Source organism: Lissotriton vulgaris, chromosome 6 (assembly GCF_964263255.1).
Source record: "Lissotriton vulgaris chromosome 6, aLisVul1.2, whole genome shotgun sequence".
Taxonomy (NCBI): Eukaryota; Metazoa; Chordata; class Amphibia; order Caudata; family Salamandridae; genus Lissotriton; species Lissotriton vulgaris.
In genome coordinates, this window is record NC_141694.1 from 787,277,727 (window position 1) to 787,291,693 (window position 13,967).

General features: G+C 46.0%; 1 protein-coding gene across 1 annotated transcript in view; it reads left to right on the top strand.

The window, feature by feature from the left end:
* The window catches only part of LOC147707999 (monocarboxylate transporter 10-like), a 770,926-nt gene that overhangs the window by 381,971 nt on the left and 374,988 nt on the right, over positions 1–13,967 (top strand). The window contains exon 6 of the mRNA XM_086925276.1: positions 1,590–1,752. Coding sequence (XP_086781402.1) covers positions 1,590–1,752 — 163 coding nt within the window. The remainder of the gene's footprint in view (positions 1–1,589; positions 1,753–13,967) is intronic.

Consider the following 13,967-nt stretch of genomic DNA (forward strand, 5'->3'; position numbering starts at 1 on the left):
CCTGCAGAAGAGACTGTGAGAACTTAACATGGTCAGCAGGTTCCGCGAACTTTGTCCCCGAACTAGCAAGTTGTGGTTGGAAGGGAATAACTAGTGTATGAGCTAGGCAACTGGTTCCTTTCTCCGACCTAATATTACTGAAATCTCCCCTCACAGAACCATGGGCCTGGATCTTTTACCTTCAGAGACTGTCCCTGTAACCTCTGTGGGCGCTTTTCCCATTAGCATCAGGAAATGTACCCTACTCTATTATGTGTAGTACATCTAGTTGTGTGTTGTGCATCACAATAAAGCACTTTAACCCCTTATAACATCCCTAAGTAAGCCCTAGAATTTTTACCAATGCTTCACTAAGGGCCCCATTACGATGGCGGGCAGACTTTGTCCGCCCGCCACCGTCACGGAAAACGGGATCGACCGCCAGAGGTACGGCGGTCCTGCGGTGGCATTCGCGGTCGCATCCCACATCATTTGCATTGCGGTGGGCGGTGCTGCAAGCAGTACCCGCCACAATGTAAATGTGGCATGTTGTGCATTGACATGCACAACATGACAGGCAACATGCGTTGCCTGCCACGTTATGCATGCCAATGTAGGGGGTACCCATACCCCCCAAGTGCACCCTCCACACCCTTTACAACCGAGGGGCCCGCAAAGTGCCCCCAATGCAAAGGACTGCATGCCTTTCCTTGACGGCATCGCCGCCATGGAAAGGCCCTAATCCGCCCACATCATAATATGACAGACGTGGCTTGCTAGACACCACCACCATATTATCGGCCAGGACCGCACATCAGGCAATCGTAACGATTGCCTGCCTGCGGTAAAGTGGCGGACGGGCTTTCCGTCCGCCCCTGTACCCCCAGCCATTGTAATATGGCGGGGGGTAATTGAAGGGTGGGTGGGGAAAGATGTTGGACGGATCGCCACCGCTAGTCGGGCAGTGGCGATCCGCCCAACATCATAATGACCCCCTATGTGTCAAGTGCTAAATGGGTGAACTTCGTGCTCGGTTTTGGGTCCAATAGTACCATTAAATCCCAGAACAGCAGAGGTAACAGACAACTCATACTTAAATAACTGCTGAGATGCATATTCTCACATGTGAAAAATCAGTGTACGTTTTTCAAGTTTACAGATATGTTTCTTCATCATGATACTCCATAGGTAAATAGGATGTAGATTTTCAAGTATCCAACAGGGTTTATTTTCCTTCATAAAACTTTTAACTTCACAACTTCTTTTGATTTTTTAATCATTTTTACACTATGATATTTTAGTGAATATTATATATAAGACATAAGCTAATCGATAACTTGAGTTGTATTCCTGTCATGAGGAAATATGTTCGGGTGTGTCTTTCTAATGGTTTGCTGTATCGTTTCAGTCCATCAACGTCTGCATACTCAGCCCATCATTTTAGTTCTCTGTTGGTCTAAATATTGTGTTGCTTAGCTGCAACCAAACCTTTACTAGGAACAATATTCATTAGGACAACACTTTGCTCATGTAGTTTTCACAGTGCCTCTTTTAATGCTAAAGTGGAATTTTTTGTTACTTTATAAAAATCAATGCAATTTGTTTTGCAGATAAAGCATGCATCCAATTTTGGCATTTCCTTAACGGATGGATCAAACTTAATGATTACACTTGGAGTAAGCTGTCTTGTTGGCAGAATTATATTTGGAAAGATTTGTGATTCAAAAAGGATAAACCGCCTTTATGCCAATCAGGCATCTATGTTCATAGTAGGTAAGCCACGAAATCGTCAGGATATTAACTCAACTTATATGGGACTCATGAGTGACCGCCTGAAAGTGTTGCCATCAGTGCAAGAGTGTATGCACACTCTAGTGGTTTCTTTTTACTTTTTCTGCTTTGTAACTTGTTCAGCTCTCTTGCATCAGTGAACCCAGTCCACTAAATGTATTGATCTACAGAAGGAGTAACATTTAATGGTGCATCTACCTTGAAGATATAAGGGGAAGTGTGATATGTTTTGTCTTATTATTTAACAAACCTGTTCATTGGTTTGTTTTGTTTAATCCAAACAAATATAAAACCTAGAGCATCAGTGTTGGTAACGTTGCCCTACCGGGCCCGACAATATGTACATTTTTCATAAGGGCTGTAGTGTTTACCATTTGTGTATATCTGTAAATTGAAGAAGGATCAGTGTTCAAGTTTTACTGTTCTTTTGATGACGGATCTTAACTGCAGGACATCTGGGGAACCCGGCAACCCCATGTATTGTCTTCTTCACAACTCAAAGAAATCTATCTGATGGGGTCGGTAAAACAACTCCAGAAATCTTGATGAGAATGGATTACAGTTTTTTTTTGTTTGCTTCAACTTTCCAAAGAAAACGGACATTTTCTTTTAGGTCTCGGCTAGACAGCAAACGCGCTGTCTTGAAGAGTTGTGTTGTGTTTAATCTGTGTGCTTCCGTTTACCCACAGGCTTCCCGTTTGCTCACTTCATAGTCTGTCTCTTATTCTTTGCCACCATTTGTCCGTGGCATGCATGGTCATGCATCTCTTGTGTTTAACCCTCCGCAGAGCATGGACCAAGTACTAGTAAACATTCATTGCTCCAGTTTGTAGGACCATTTAAGGACATACTTTTTTCTTTGTTTTTCCGTATTCTACACAGTGCTTGTGCTTTTACCAGCTACGTCTCCTCCCACCCACCGCCAACCCCCCCCCATACGTTGTAACTGGATGGTGCAGTGTACTGTTCACTTTACTTGCTCGTTTTATTTACAATCGAGCATGCCACTGGAATGTTGCTTCTATGATATATGATATGGTTGTTCGCTTTACATTTCCAACTGTATGGCGCACTTTACTCCTCCCTTGACTTGCTCGCTCTCCTTGATAACAGCTGTACATGTGAAGAAACCATGATGGCGCTGCACCCCTGCAACACGAGTCCCATTTATGCTCTTTTAGTCTGATTTATGACCAAGGTATGATAGCATCAACAATTTAAACTTCAACCACAAATTTCAAAAGTACATATTTTGTAGATGTGATTAGTTTATAAGTGTGTGCAGTGGAAAAACTTGCCTTTAGTTTGTTAAAAACTTTCCTCTTTACTGTTTCCCTATGCTTCCTTTTATAAACACTGGGGGCCTCATTTATGAGAAATGACGCATCGCTGCGTGAAAGCAGCGATGCGTCACTTCTCAGTGCGCACTCCTTGCGACATTCCTGATGCGTCATATTTAATGTATGACGCATCATGTTGCAACGAGTTACAGATACGCCAGTATTTCTGACGTATCTGTAAGCGCAAAAGTGACGCATTGCTGGAGGGTGTCACAAAAGTGACGCAACTCCAGCAATGCGTCCTTTCACATGGGGAAAGCCCCATGTGAAAGGGCCAGCGTCAGTCTTACGCCTGCTGTGAGGCAGGCGCAAGATTTTGACGCAACGGCGTCCTAAAAGTGACGCAGTGAAATCTCATAGATTTCACTGCATCACTTCTACGACACTTCCTTGCGTCAATACGCCCCCCTTGCATACATTATACCTGGCGCAGGTATAATGTGGCGCAGGGGTTTACAAAGTGACGCATCTACCTAGATGCGTCACTTTGTAAATATGGCGCAACAAGGCGCATTTTTTACGCCACTGGTGCGTCACAAAAAGTGACGCACAGCCTCATAAATGAGGCCCTGGGGGAGGACGTGGTGTAACTGCTTGATCGTCCGACTTTGAAGCTGGGGAACCGGTTTTGAGTCTAGGCGGTATAGGCTAAACATCCTGTTATTTTGGGCAAATCCTGGCTTGTTTTATACTTGCAATGTTTGCTGCTTGCCACCACTTGTATTTATTTTCAAACCAACGTGTTCAGTGAAAATACGTATCTTCTAACTTGTGAAAAGCTTTCATCTTTACTGTTCCCCTATACTTCCTTATATAAGCACAGAGAGAGGATGTGGCATAACTACTTGAACAGCCAACTTTGAAGCTGGGCAACCGAGTTAGAGTATTGGCGTCGGCTCAACATCCTTTGATTTAAGGCTAATCATTTTCTCTGTTCCTAAAAATGAATTAATCCAGGTGCTTATGTACAGCGCTCTGATACATTCCGTTCGAGTTTGTGCTGTAAAAAACTGCAAAGAACAATAAAAAGTGGTTTCTTGCTGAATACTATGGAATGTATTTAAGAATAGGCATGATCTTTTTTCTTGTTGTAACGATTTTGCAATAAAATAATTATTACGCACCCAGCTAATTTACACGCTCACACCTAAAGGCATTCTACATGTCTACAGGCTCAGGCATCATGTTTTTTTTACTTCGCTTTCAGTCATGCTGAACAGCAGAGCTGCTGCTATTCAACGTGGCTAAAAGACATTAACATTGACCACTCCAATAACTCTCGGATTGCGAAGACCTTTTTTTAAATGTAACACTAAGGGGTCCATTAGAATGGCTTCAGTTCGCCCGCCACCCTAGCGGTGCAGGGACCGGTAGCCAGTGGTGCGGCGGTCCCGCCAAGGCAATTAGGATGCCACCTCCGTGGTGGCAGTGGCATCCCGCATATATTACATTGTGGCAGGCTGTGCTGTAAGCAGCACCCGCCACAATGCAATATATGCATGTTGTGCATTAGCATGCCCAACGTGACAAGCCCCGAGCGGTGCCTGACACCTTGTGCATGCCAATGTTGGGGGGTACAATGGGTACCCCCCAAGTGCAGCCGTGACCACCCCCCATGCCCCCTGGGGGCCCGCAACAGGATCCAAAGAGAGCTCCGCATGCCTTTCCATGGCGGAGCCTCCGCCATGGAAAGGCATTGAAAATGCCACATACTAAGATGGATGGCGGTGCCTACAAGGCACCGCCTCCATATTATGGGCCTTTTCCGCCCAGTAGGCAATCAGGACGATTGCCTAGAAGCAGCAGACGGTCCTTCCTGCCTCAGCGGTACCCCCGCCTTGCTAATGTGGCCCTCCGGCGGGGTGTTTTGGCGGGCAGATCGCCACCACAGGTCAGGCGGTGGCAATCCGTCCGCCATGCTAATGACCCCCCAAAGTTGGGACAGAAAAGTCGCTTACATGGTGATGGACGTGCGCCCTTGCCATGACCAACTGTAATGATGTCAGGAATCCTAATGCTGATTTTCCTTGCCATAGGCAAACATGGATCATGAGTGTGCACCATGAGATAGGTCTGTCTCATGTCTTGTTAGACTGGGAGGGACACCCAAAGCGCTACCCTCATAATGGTGAAATGCTACTGCCTTTACCTGGGATCAAGCAGCACAAGTGCAGTGGTGGCAGCATACTGTGTAATGATCGGTAGAATGAACATGTCCTTTTAACCTGTGCCACTGGAGTGAGGCCTACTGGATCACTCATTCAAAGTTTTGCTGCTTAACTCACCCTTGGCTTTCATCGGTTTAGTGTGTAGTGCTGCATAGTGCTTGTGTGGTATCCAAGTGCTGGGACTACAGGTAATACTGTGCTGTGCATATATATTGCCCGCATATGCTAAGTGATTGTGTACCTGTGAGTGGTACAATACATAAAGGTTGTAAAGCTGTACAATGCCTTGATGCTGTATGCATGTGCTAGGTGTATGTATTATTGTGAAGGATACAATACATGGAAAACTCTGGGTTCCAATTTGGGAGACCAATGGCTAAATAGAGAAACATGAGCAGAGAAGGTAGAGGAATATCCCCAGACAGATTTGTGTTTTGCTGCGTTCCTGTAAGCTGCTTGGAACACACTGAAGAAAGGGAGAGGCAGGCTCTCCAGTACACTTTAAGTTGTGCAGTTTGAGTTTGAGATGTCACAAGAAAGGGACTGGGCACATCTTAAGAAGGAGATGAGGATCATATGAAAATTATAAAAAGTTGGGCTGAGGCCCTGGGGGTAACCTTTTTATACACATGTAACTGTGACTGACATCCAGGGATCATATTACTGGAGTGCCCCAGGGGTGCAATGGGTGTTTGCTCTTGCTACTGTACTTTGTAAATGCTTCATTTTCCTTGGTTTCATTGCTTAATAGTCCACCCTTTACAACTCCTGTAACCTCCCGTAAGGACTACCCCTCTTACATGTGTTGTTACTCGGTATGTTTTGTTTACAGTTTGTCAGCACTCTTTTGTTAATGACTTCTTCATTGTAGCTGCTGTTGCAGGCACAACAGCTACGCACTGCCCCAGCTGCACTTCCCCAACATGTAGTTCTTGTAATTGTAGGTGTGTTTTGCTATGGTTTCGGTTGCATTCGTGTGCAAGGTAAAAAAAAAATGTTTTGCATTGCGGCACGCCATGTTTGATCTTTAACAATGGTGGCCACGCGCCTTTTCTTTTGTTGTACGCAGCTCGCCCAACTCAACGTGTAATGGGGTTTTTTGGAGCGCGGCATGCCGCTCTGCGTCTTCACTAAATGTGGACATGCATCTTTTATTTTGTTGCCACGCATCACCTTTACCATCTCACATCTCCTGACAAAACCAGCCCCCGACCCGTAATAACGCTTGTGCATTAGACACCCGGCGGAGGCGCACTGTTGCCCGCTGCTGTTCTTTAACAAAATTAAAAAGTGTGGCCCGGCAGGAAGCAGGGGAAACACAGTAAAGGGAGGGAAGATCAACTCTTATTGTAGCTCACTGTGCACAGTCAATGCTTGTGAAAGTATGCGTCTACTTTTTAAGTAGCTTGCCCACACACTAGCAAACACAAGGCATTTCATAAATCACCACGCCCAGCTTTTATTTAATCAACACATTCATTTTATTTTATGCAGCAGCATCCCAAAATCACATTCCTGTATAAGCATTTATCCATTGACATGCTCTCAGTTGGAGCCCTTTCCCCTTGCATTATTTATCAGGGTTTAAAGCAAAATTAAGCAGGAGTTCCACTTCCGGTCCTTTTCTGTTGTGGCCGCAGCCAATTTCCTGCCCGCTAGACTCAGCCTGCATCCTCTAGACAAATTGTGGTCATATCAATACAAAAAGGCTTTGGTAAATCTACACCCGAAAACATAAGTAAAAAACCTTCGCATTAACAACACCAAGGGCCACATGCATCATTGTAAATTGCGGTCGCAGCGAATCTGCCCCTTTGAGACTACAATTTTTGCATTCATCCCAAGTACAAAAATCACTAATTAGGAATCGCAAATGCACAGTTTGATGCATGTGGCCCCAAATGCTCTAACTTTCACCAGCGCAAGACCTATTGCATTGCACATGCTTGTTTTTTCTAGCAGGGAGTGTTCACATCACTGAGTTATCCCACTGGCTTCTAGTTTTCTTCTCTCAGAAATGACCAAGTCAGTCAGGGAGAGAGCTACACAATTATTTTTCAGGCCCTTCCAAGTTTCAGTAAGTGCAGTACTCAACAGGCGCAAATGCAGACACATCACAGGAAATCAGATTTTGAAAGAACTGCAAAACAGTCGGGTAACGGTTGTTGGAAGGCTTCCTTAGGTGAGAAAAATTAACCCCACAACCAAAGAGAAATTGATCAGAATTATATACTTTCATTCTCTTCCAGGGGGATCCTCATCAATAGTCATAACCACTGAATATTCCCGCCCATGTGCGGAGACCCCGGAAAAAATAAAAAATTATATATGAAAAACACATATATATACAGCTCTATATATATATATATATATATATATATACCAACATATATAATTTTTTCTCATACCAATGCAGCCCACATCTAGGAGGCTAAACAATGTAATAAAACACATACACTGCTTTTGCAAACATACACAATATATATATATAAACACATGAGGGCAAGAAGCACTTGAACTCTGTTTTTAATGAGGAAACCTCATGAGTAAACTGCAAAACAAAAGCAGGCATTGTTAACCTACAGGCTGCATTGCAAATCATCATAGAAAATGAAAGCAATCTTCCATAAAACTGGCACCGTGTCTTTAAGGCAGCCATGACCCCTAGCTTCCCATTATGCCTCAGGGTTGACAGTTAGGTCAGTTGTTCTTTCCGGCTCCTTCTGTCAGGACCCTGGATTCACAGCTCTCTCTTTTTTGGCTTTTCTGTCAAAAATGCCTTGTTTTTGGGTGACTTTTTTACCTTCTCTTGTCGTCTTTTGACATCAGAGTAAGGTTTAAACCAATGTTTTGTGGCAGAAAGAATTTTTTTCTGTCAAAAATGCCTTCTTTGTTTGACTCTTGTCCAGCCTGTGGTAAAAAGAAGGCCAAGTCAGACACATGAAGTGTGCATTCTCTGCCTCCCTGAGTCTCACTCTCCTGCCTCCTGTCAACACTGCAGGAAACTATCTAGAAGAACCATTAAAGACAGGGAGAGAATCCGTCTATATGGCCTCTCAGAAAGAGGTAGGTCTCCTGTTAGGAGAAAGAAGAGAATGCGTTCAACGTCGAGGAGCAAGGTCCTTATATGTTCCCCTTCGCCGTCGGGCTCAACGTCGAAGGTACCGGCGGCAGAGTCATCGTCGAGGACCTTGGTGCAAGAGCGTTATCCTTCAACTTCGAGGGCCAAGTCTCCTTTGGCGTTGGAAAAGCGTCCGGCATTGAGACAAGATCCTCAGCCGTCGACATTTCAGTGACCATCGACATCGAGGCAGCGATCACTGACATCAAGACGGAAGTCTCCATCTTCGACGTCGAGACCCAAGTCCCTGTCGCGTTTCAACGCAGATCAACATCAAAGCACAGGTCATCGGATTTTCACTCTGCGACATCGAGACAGAAGCTTCCGTCGACGTCAGCAAGACACTCGACATCAAGGCAGGTGTCTCCGTCGGTTTCACAGCCGACATTGAGAAAAAGTCCTCGGTCAAAGGAAAGCCGTTCGACGTCGAGGCAGAGCCCTCCATTGAAGAAGAGAAGTTCGACGTTGAGACAGAAGAAAGATCGATGTCGAGACAGGAGTCTCCGTCGGTGCGCCGCTCGATGTTGAGGCAGAGTCTTCCGTCGAAGGAAAGGAGATCGACGTCGAGACACAGGTCTCCGTCGAAGCAGTCGGCGTTGAGGTGCAGGTTTCTGCCGGGAACGACATGGTCAACGTCGAGACAAAGATCTCCCTCAAGGACGACGTCGAGGGAGAGGTCTCCATCGGTATCGGTCCCAGTAAGCTTCTCTCCATCTCCTTCATCGACGTCGAGAGCAGGCTCCCATCATTCCATCGCCAGGTCAGATTCCCCAGAGGTGATTATTTCGTCCTCAAGTAGCCAGGACTCTCCCTCTGGACGTCAATTGGTAGAGAAGACTCATCAGGGAGGACGGAAGTCTCCCCCCACACTGCCTTCTACTGTTAGGGAGAACACTCCATCCATTCACCTCTCTCCCAGATGGATGCGACCACTACACCACTGGGCTGAGCCTAGGCCGGACGTCAGGCGGGGTCTGAGTCCTGATCACAGGTCCCCTCTAGCTCGCCTAGCGCAAGATGCAGATCTTTCTCCTCCAAGAAGTAGAGCTCGTACTCACTCTCCTGCACCACCTTCCAGGAGGAGATCAAGATCACGCAGCAGAAGCAGGAGGCACAGATCTCCAACGCCTTCCACCTCCTCAACATACTCCTAGAAAAGGGACTACTTGCCCACCCTTAACAAAAGTCTAACATCGAGAATCTCTCCTGTGGACGATGTGAACACATTCCAGGATGTGCTTTCCAGGGGGGCTAGCACGCTGAACATTCCTATGCCAATTCAGCAGAGTACTTCTTCGGTTATTTTTGAGACCTTGAACCAGAAGACGTCTTCTCGACCATTGCCGCCATTGGTACTGGGGCTACTTAAACCGTGATTGTGGCTGCAGCTAGAAAGACCCACTCAGTGACCTCCTTGTCTACAGTACCACCTGACAAGGAGAGCAAGACACAAGATTCATGGGGTAGAAAAGTATGCAGCACCTATTTAAAGTCTCCAGTGCATCAGCTCTATTGGGGTGCTATGATAGAGCCTTGTGGGACTCTCTCCAACATTGTACAGAAAAGCTGCCCAAGGAAGACCGTAAGGACTTCGAGGAGTTTTTACAGGAGGGGAGCTTGGTGGTGGACATATTGATTAGTGCTGCTGCTGATGGAGCCACTCCTACGCCCACGAAATTTGTGCCAGAAGATCTTCCTGACTTCGCCTTACAGCAATGAAGCCAGAAGCACAGGCGTGGATTCTCAACCTTCCATTTTCTGGTTCAATGTTGTTCGGCTGGCACACCAATGAAGAGATGGCACGGATGAAGACCAAGCTAGATACCCTGAAAGTAGTGGGGCTCGAAAAGAAAAAAAAGAGTTTTGTCGCCGTTACCGCAATACTGATCGCCGTTCCTTCCAACAGAGGGTTCAAATCCCTCATTGGCAAAAGAACCAAAACCAACAAGGCCAGCAGAAGTCACAGTATCAAGGCTGTCAATCCAACAGAGGAAGAGGAGCCAACCGTCAGTCCTCTACCTCTACTAAAGCTCCAGGCAATCAATGAGTGCTCGCTTCCTCCATTACCAGTCACCACTCCAGTAGGAGGAAGTGTTGCGAATCATCTGCAGAAGTGTCAGGCTATCACGTAGGACCAGTGGGTGTTAGCTACGCTGCAGAATAGGTACTCTACGTTTTCGACATTGTCTTCCCTTGATCCCTCCGGTACAATCATCAGGCTACCAGGTCAACATGCTGCAGAGGGAAGTGGGCATCCTTCTCCAAAAATCAGGCATAGAGAAGGTTCCACGATCCCAAAGAGGTCAAGGGGTTTACTCCAGCTATTTCCTGGTAAACAAAAAGGTCAGAAATCGGAGTACAGGCCCATTATGGATCTGCGAGCACTCAACAAGTCCATCAAACGAGAAAAATGTTGCATGTTGGCTCTCCACCAAATATATCCTCACCTCTGCAAAGGGCATTGGATGTGTTTGCTGGATCTGCAAGATGCCTATTTTCATGTACCGATAAGTAAGCATCACCGGCAATACCTGCGGTTTGTAGTCGGATCATCCCACTATCACTTCAAAGTCCTGCCCTTCGGGCTGAAGTCGGCTCCCCGAGTGTTCACAAAGTGCATGGGGGTGGTGGCAGCTGCTCTGCGACGCAGAGGCATCTTCGTCTACCCTTACCTGGACGATTGGTTGCTGAAAGGCACCTCTCCCCAGAACGTGAGGAATCATTTCCAGCAATGCCTAGGACTTTGTCAAAAACTGGGCCTCCATGTGAACTTCGAGAAGTCGACACAGCAGCCCACACAAAGAATACACTACCTGGGGGCATTGATAGACTCTGAGCGAGGAAAAGTGTTTCCTTCGGAGGAGAGACAATTATCCATCATCCAGAAAAGCAGACATATTTTAAAGAGAATCCTGTCTTTGGTGCGTTAGATCGCCTCCCTGCTAGGATTGATGGCATCCTGCATTTTTCTGGTTCCCAATGCCAGATTAAAGATGCGACCCGTACAGCAGGATCTGGAGGACAAATGGGATCAACGGTCTCGCTGGGAAGACAGAATCTGTCTATCACACGCAGCCTGAGCATCCATTCCATGGTGGATGAAGAAGGACTACCTGAAAGTAGGTGTTCCGTTCCATCAAACTCCTCCGTCTCAGACTCTGATCACAGACACATCCCTGCAAGGATAGGGAGCCCACATGGGGTCTCTCCAGACGCAAGGCCCATGGTCCTCAATAGAGCAGTTGTACCATATAAACATGCTTGAACTAAGGGCTGTTCATCTTGCTCTCCAGTCTTTCCTCCCTTCGATTCAGACGAGTTCCATCCTAGTACAGACTGACAATACCACCACAATGTACTACCTGAAGAAGCAGGGGGGAACTCGCTCGAGGACTCTCTCTTTGGAGGCGCAGTCCCTTTGGCACTGGCTACTGGCGAGGAATCTATCCATCACAGCAGTTCACCTGCCGGGAGAGCCAAATTCTCAAGCGGATGCACTTAGTCGCCACTTCAAGGAACAGCAGGACTGGGTTCACAACAACGAAGTGGTCGACATCTTCCAGGCTTGGGGCCGTCCAAGCATAGATCTGTTCGCGGATGACGAAAACACAAAATGCAGAGACTTTGCCTAAAGGTACTACCGACCAGGATCGAAGGGGAATGCCCTTTTGATCAACTTGTCAGGGACATTTGTGTACGCCTTTCCACCCCGCCTCTCATACCGAAGGTGGTGACCAAGCTATCACACTCGGACACCACGATGATACTGATTGCTTCGGACTGGCCGACCCAGTGGTGGTACCCTGACCTTCTGCCTATGTCAGTATGTCCACAGAAGAGGCTGCTGTGCAGACCGGACCTACTGTCCAAGATGAACTGGAGGATTATTCACCCCAAACTTCCATCATTGAACTTGGCAGCATGGCCCCTGAGGTCCTCCAGTATGGGCATTTAGGTCTACCTTAAGACTGCATGACCATATTGAAAGAGGCAAGGAGACCTTATGCTTGTAAATGGAAGTGTTTTTACATATGGTGTGTGCAAAATAATTGTAGTCCCACCAAGGGGCAGGAGGAGGTAGTTTTGCCCTATTTGCTTCACCTGGACAGTACAGGTTTAAAATTCTCATCCATTGAGGTGCACCTGGCTGCCATTACATTGTACAGGCGTTATCCTTCTCAGCCCTCGTTCCTTCAGTTACAGGTGGTGAAGGACATCCTGCAGGTTCTTAAGAAGGTCTTCCCTCCGGTCCGACATCCTTCACCTCCTTGGGAGCTGAAATTGATACTGTCCAAATTGATGGGTCCACCCTTTGAGCCTATCCACAAAGCAACCTTACAACACCTTACGTGGAAGGTAGCTTTCTTGGTGGCTATCACCGAAGCTCGTAGGGTGAGTGAGATACAGGTCCTCTGTTCAAAATAGCCCTACGTGGTCTTTCCATCTCAATAGGGTAGTTCTAAGAACACATCCTTCCTTCCTTCAGAAGGTGTTGTCCGATTTTCATGTAAATAAAACCATTTCTCTTTCAACCTTTTTTCCCAACCCCTCCACTCCAGCTGAGAGGGTACTGAAGTTCTATCTGGACAGGTCGAAGCCATTGAGAAAGTCTAATCACCTATTTATTCATTATGATTCAGTCAGAACAGGTTTTGCTGCATCAAAGCGGGCCATCTCCAGATGGATAGTCTCATGCATCATATTAGCTTACCAGTTAGCAAAGAAGCCTCTTTTGTCCGCTCTCAAAGCTCATTCCACAAGAGGAAAAGCAGCTACGACTGCTTTTCTCAATAATGTACTGCTCTCTGAGATCTGTAAAGCAGCCACTTGGAGATCAGTGCATACATTTACAAGACACTACTGTATTGACTCAGATACTCGAGTGGACACTCAAGTAGGTGAATCTGTTCAACAGCTGATTTTTCGGTTGTTGTTAATTGGGTCACTTTGTTTCTCATTTGCCTGCAGGTGGTTGATGGGCTTGCTAATCCAATCAGTGCTTATGACTATTGATGAGGATCCGCTGGAAGAGAAGGATAAGTTACTTACCTGTAATCCTAGTTCTCTTCCAGGGGTATCCTCATCAAAGCCAAACCCACCCGCCTCCCCAGGCAAATGAGATTATTCCATTGTTAAATATTATCTTGGTGCCCTGATCCTGAGGGTTACACAAAGAACAACTGACTTAACTGTCACCCCTGAGGCACGATGGGAAGCTAGGGGTCATGGCTGCCTGAAAGGCACGGTGCCAGTTTTATGGAAGATTGCTTTCATTTACTATCTTGGTTTGCAATGCAGCCTGTAGGCTAACAGTGCCTGCTTTTCTTTTGCAGTTTACTCATGAGGTTTACTCATTAAAAACAGAGTTCAAATGCTTCTTGCCCTTGTGTGTTTTTATATAAATATTAAGTATGTTTGCAAAAGCAGTTTACGTGTTTTATTACATTGTTTAGCCTCCTGGATGTGAGCTGGATTGGTATGAGAAAAATGATATATGTTGGTATATATATTATATATATATATATATAGAGCTCTATATGTGTATATATATATATATATATATATATA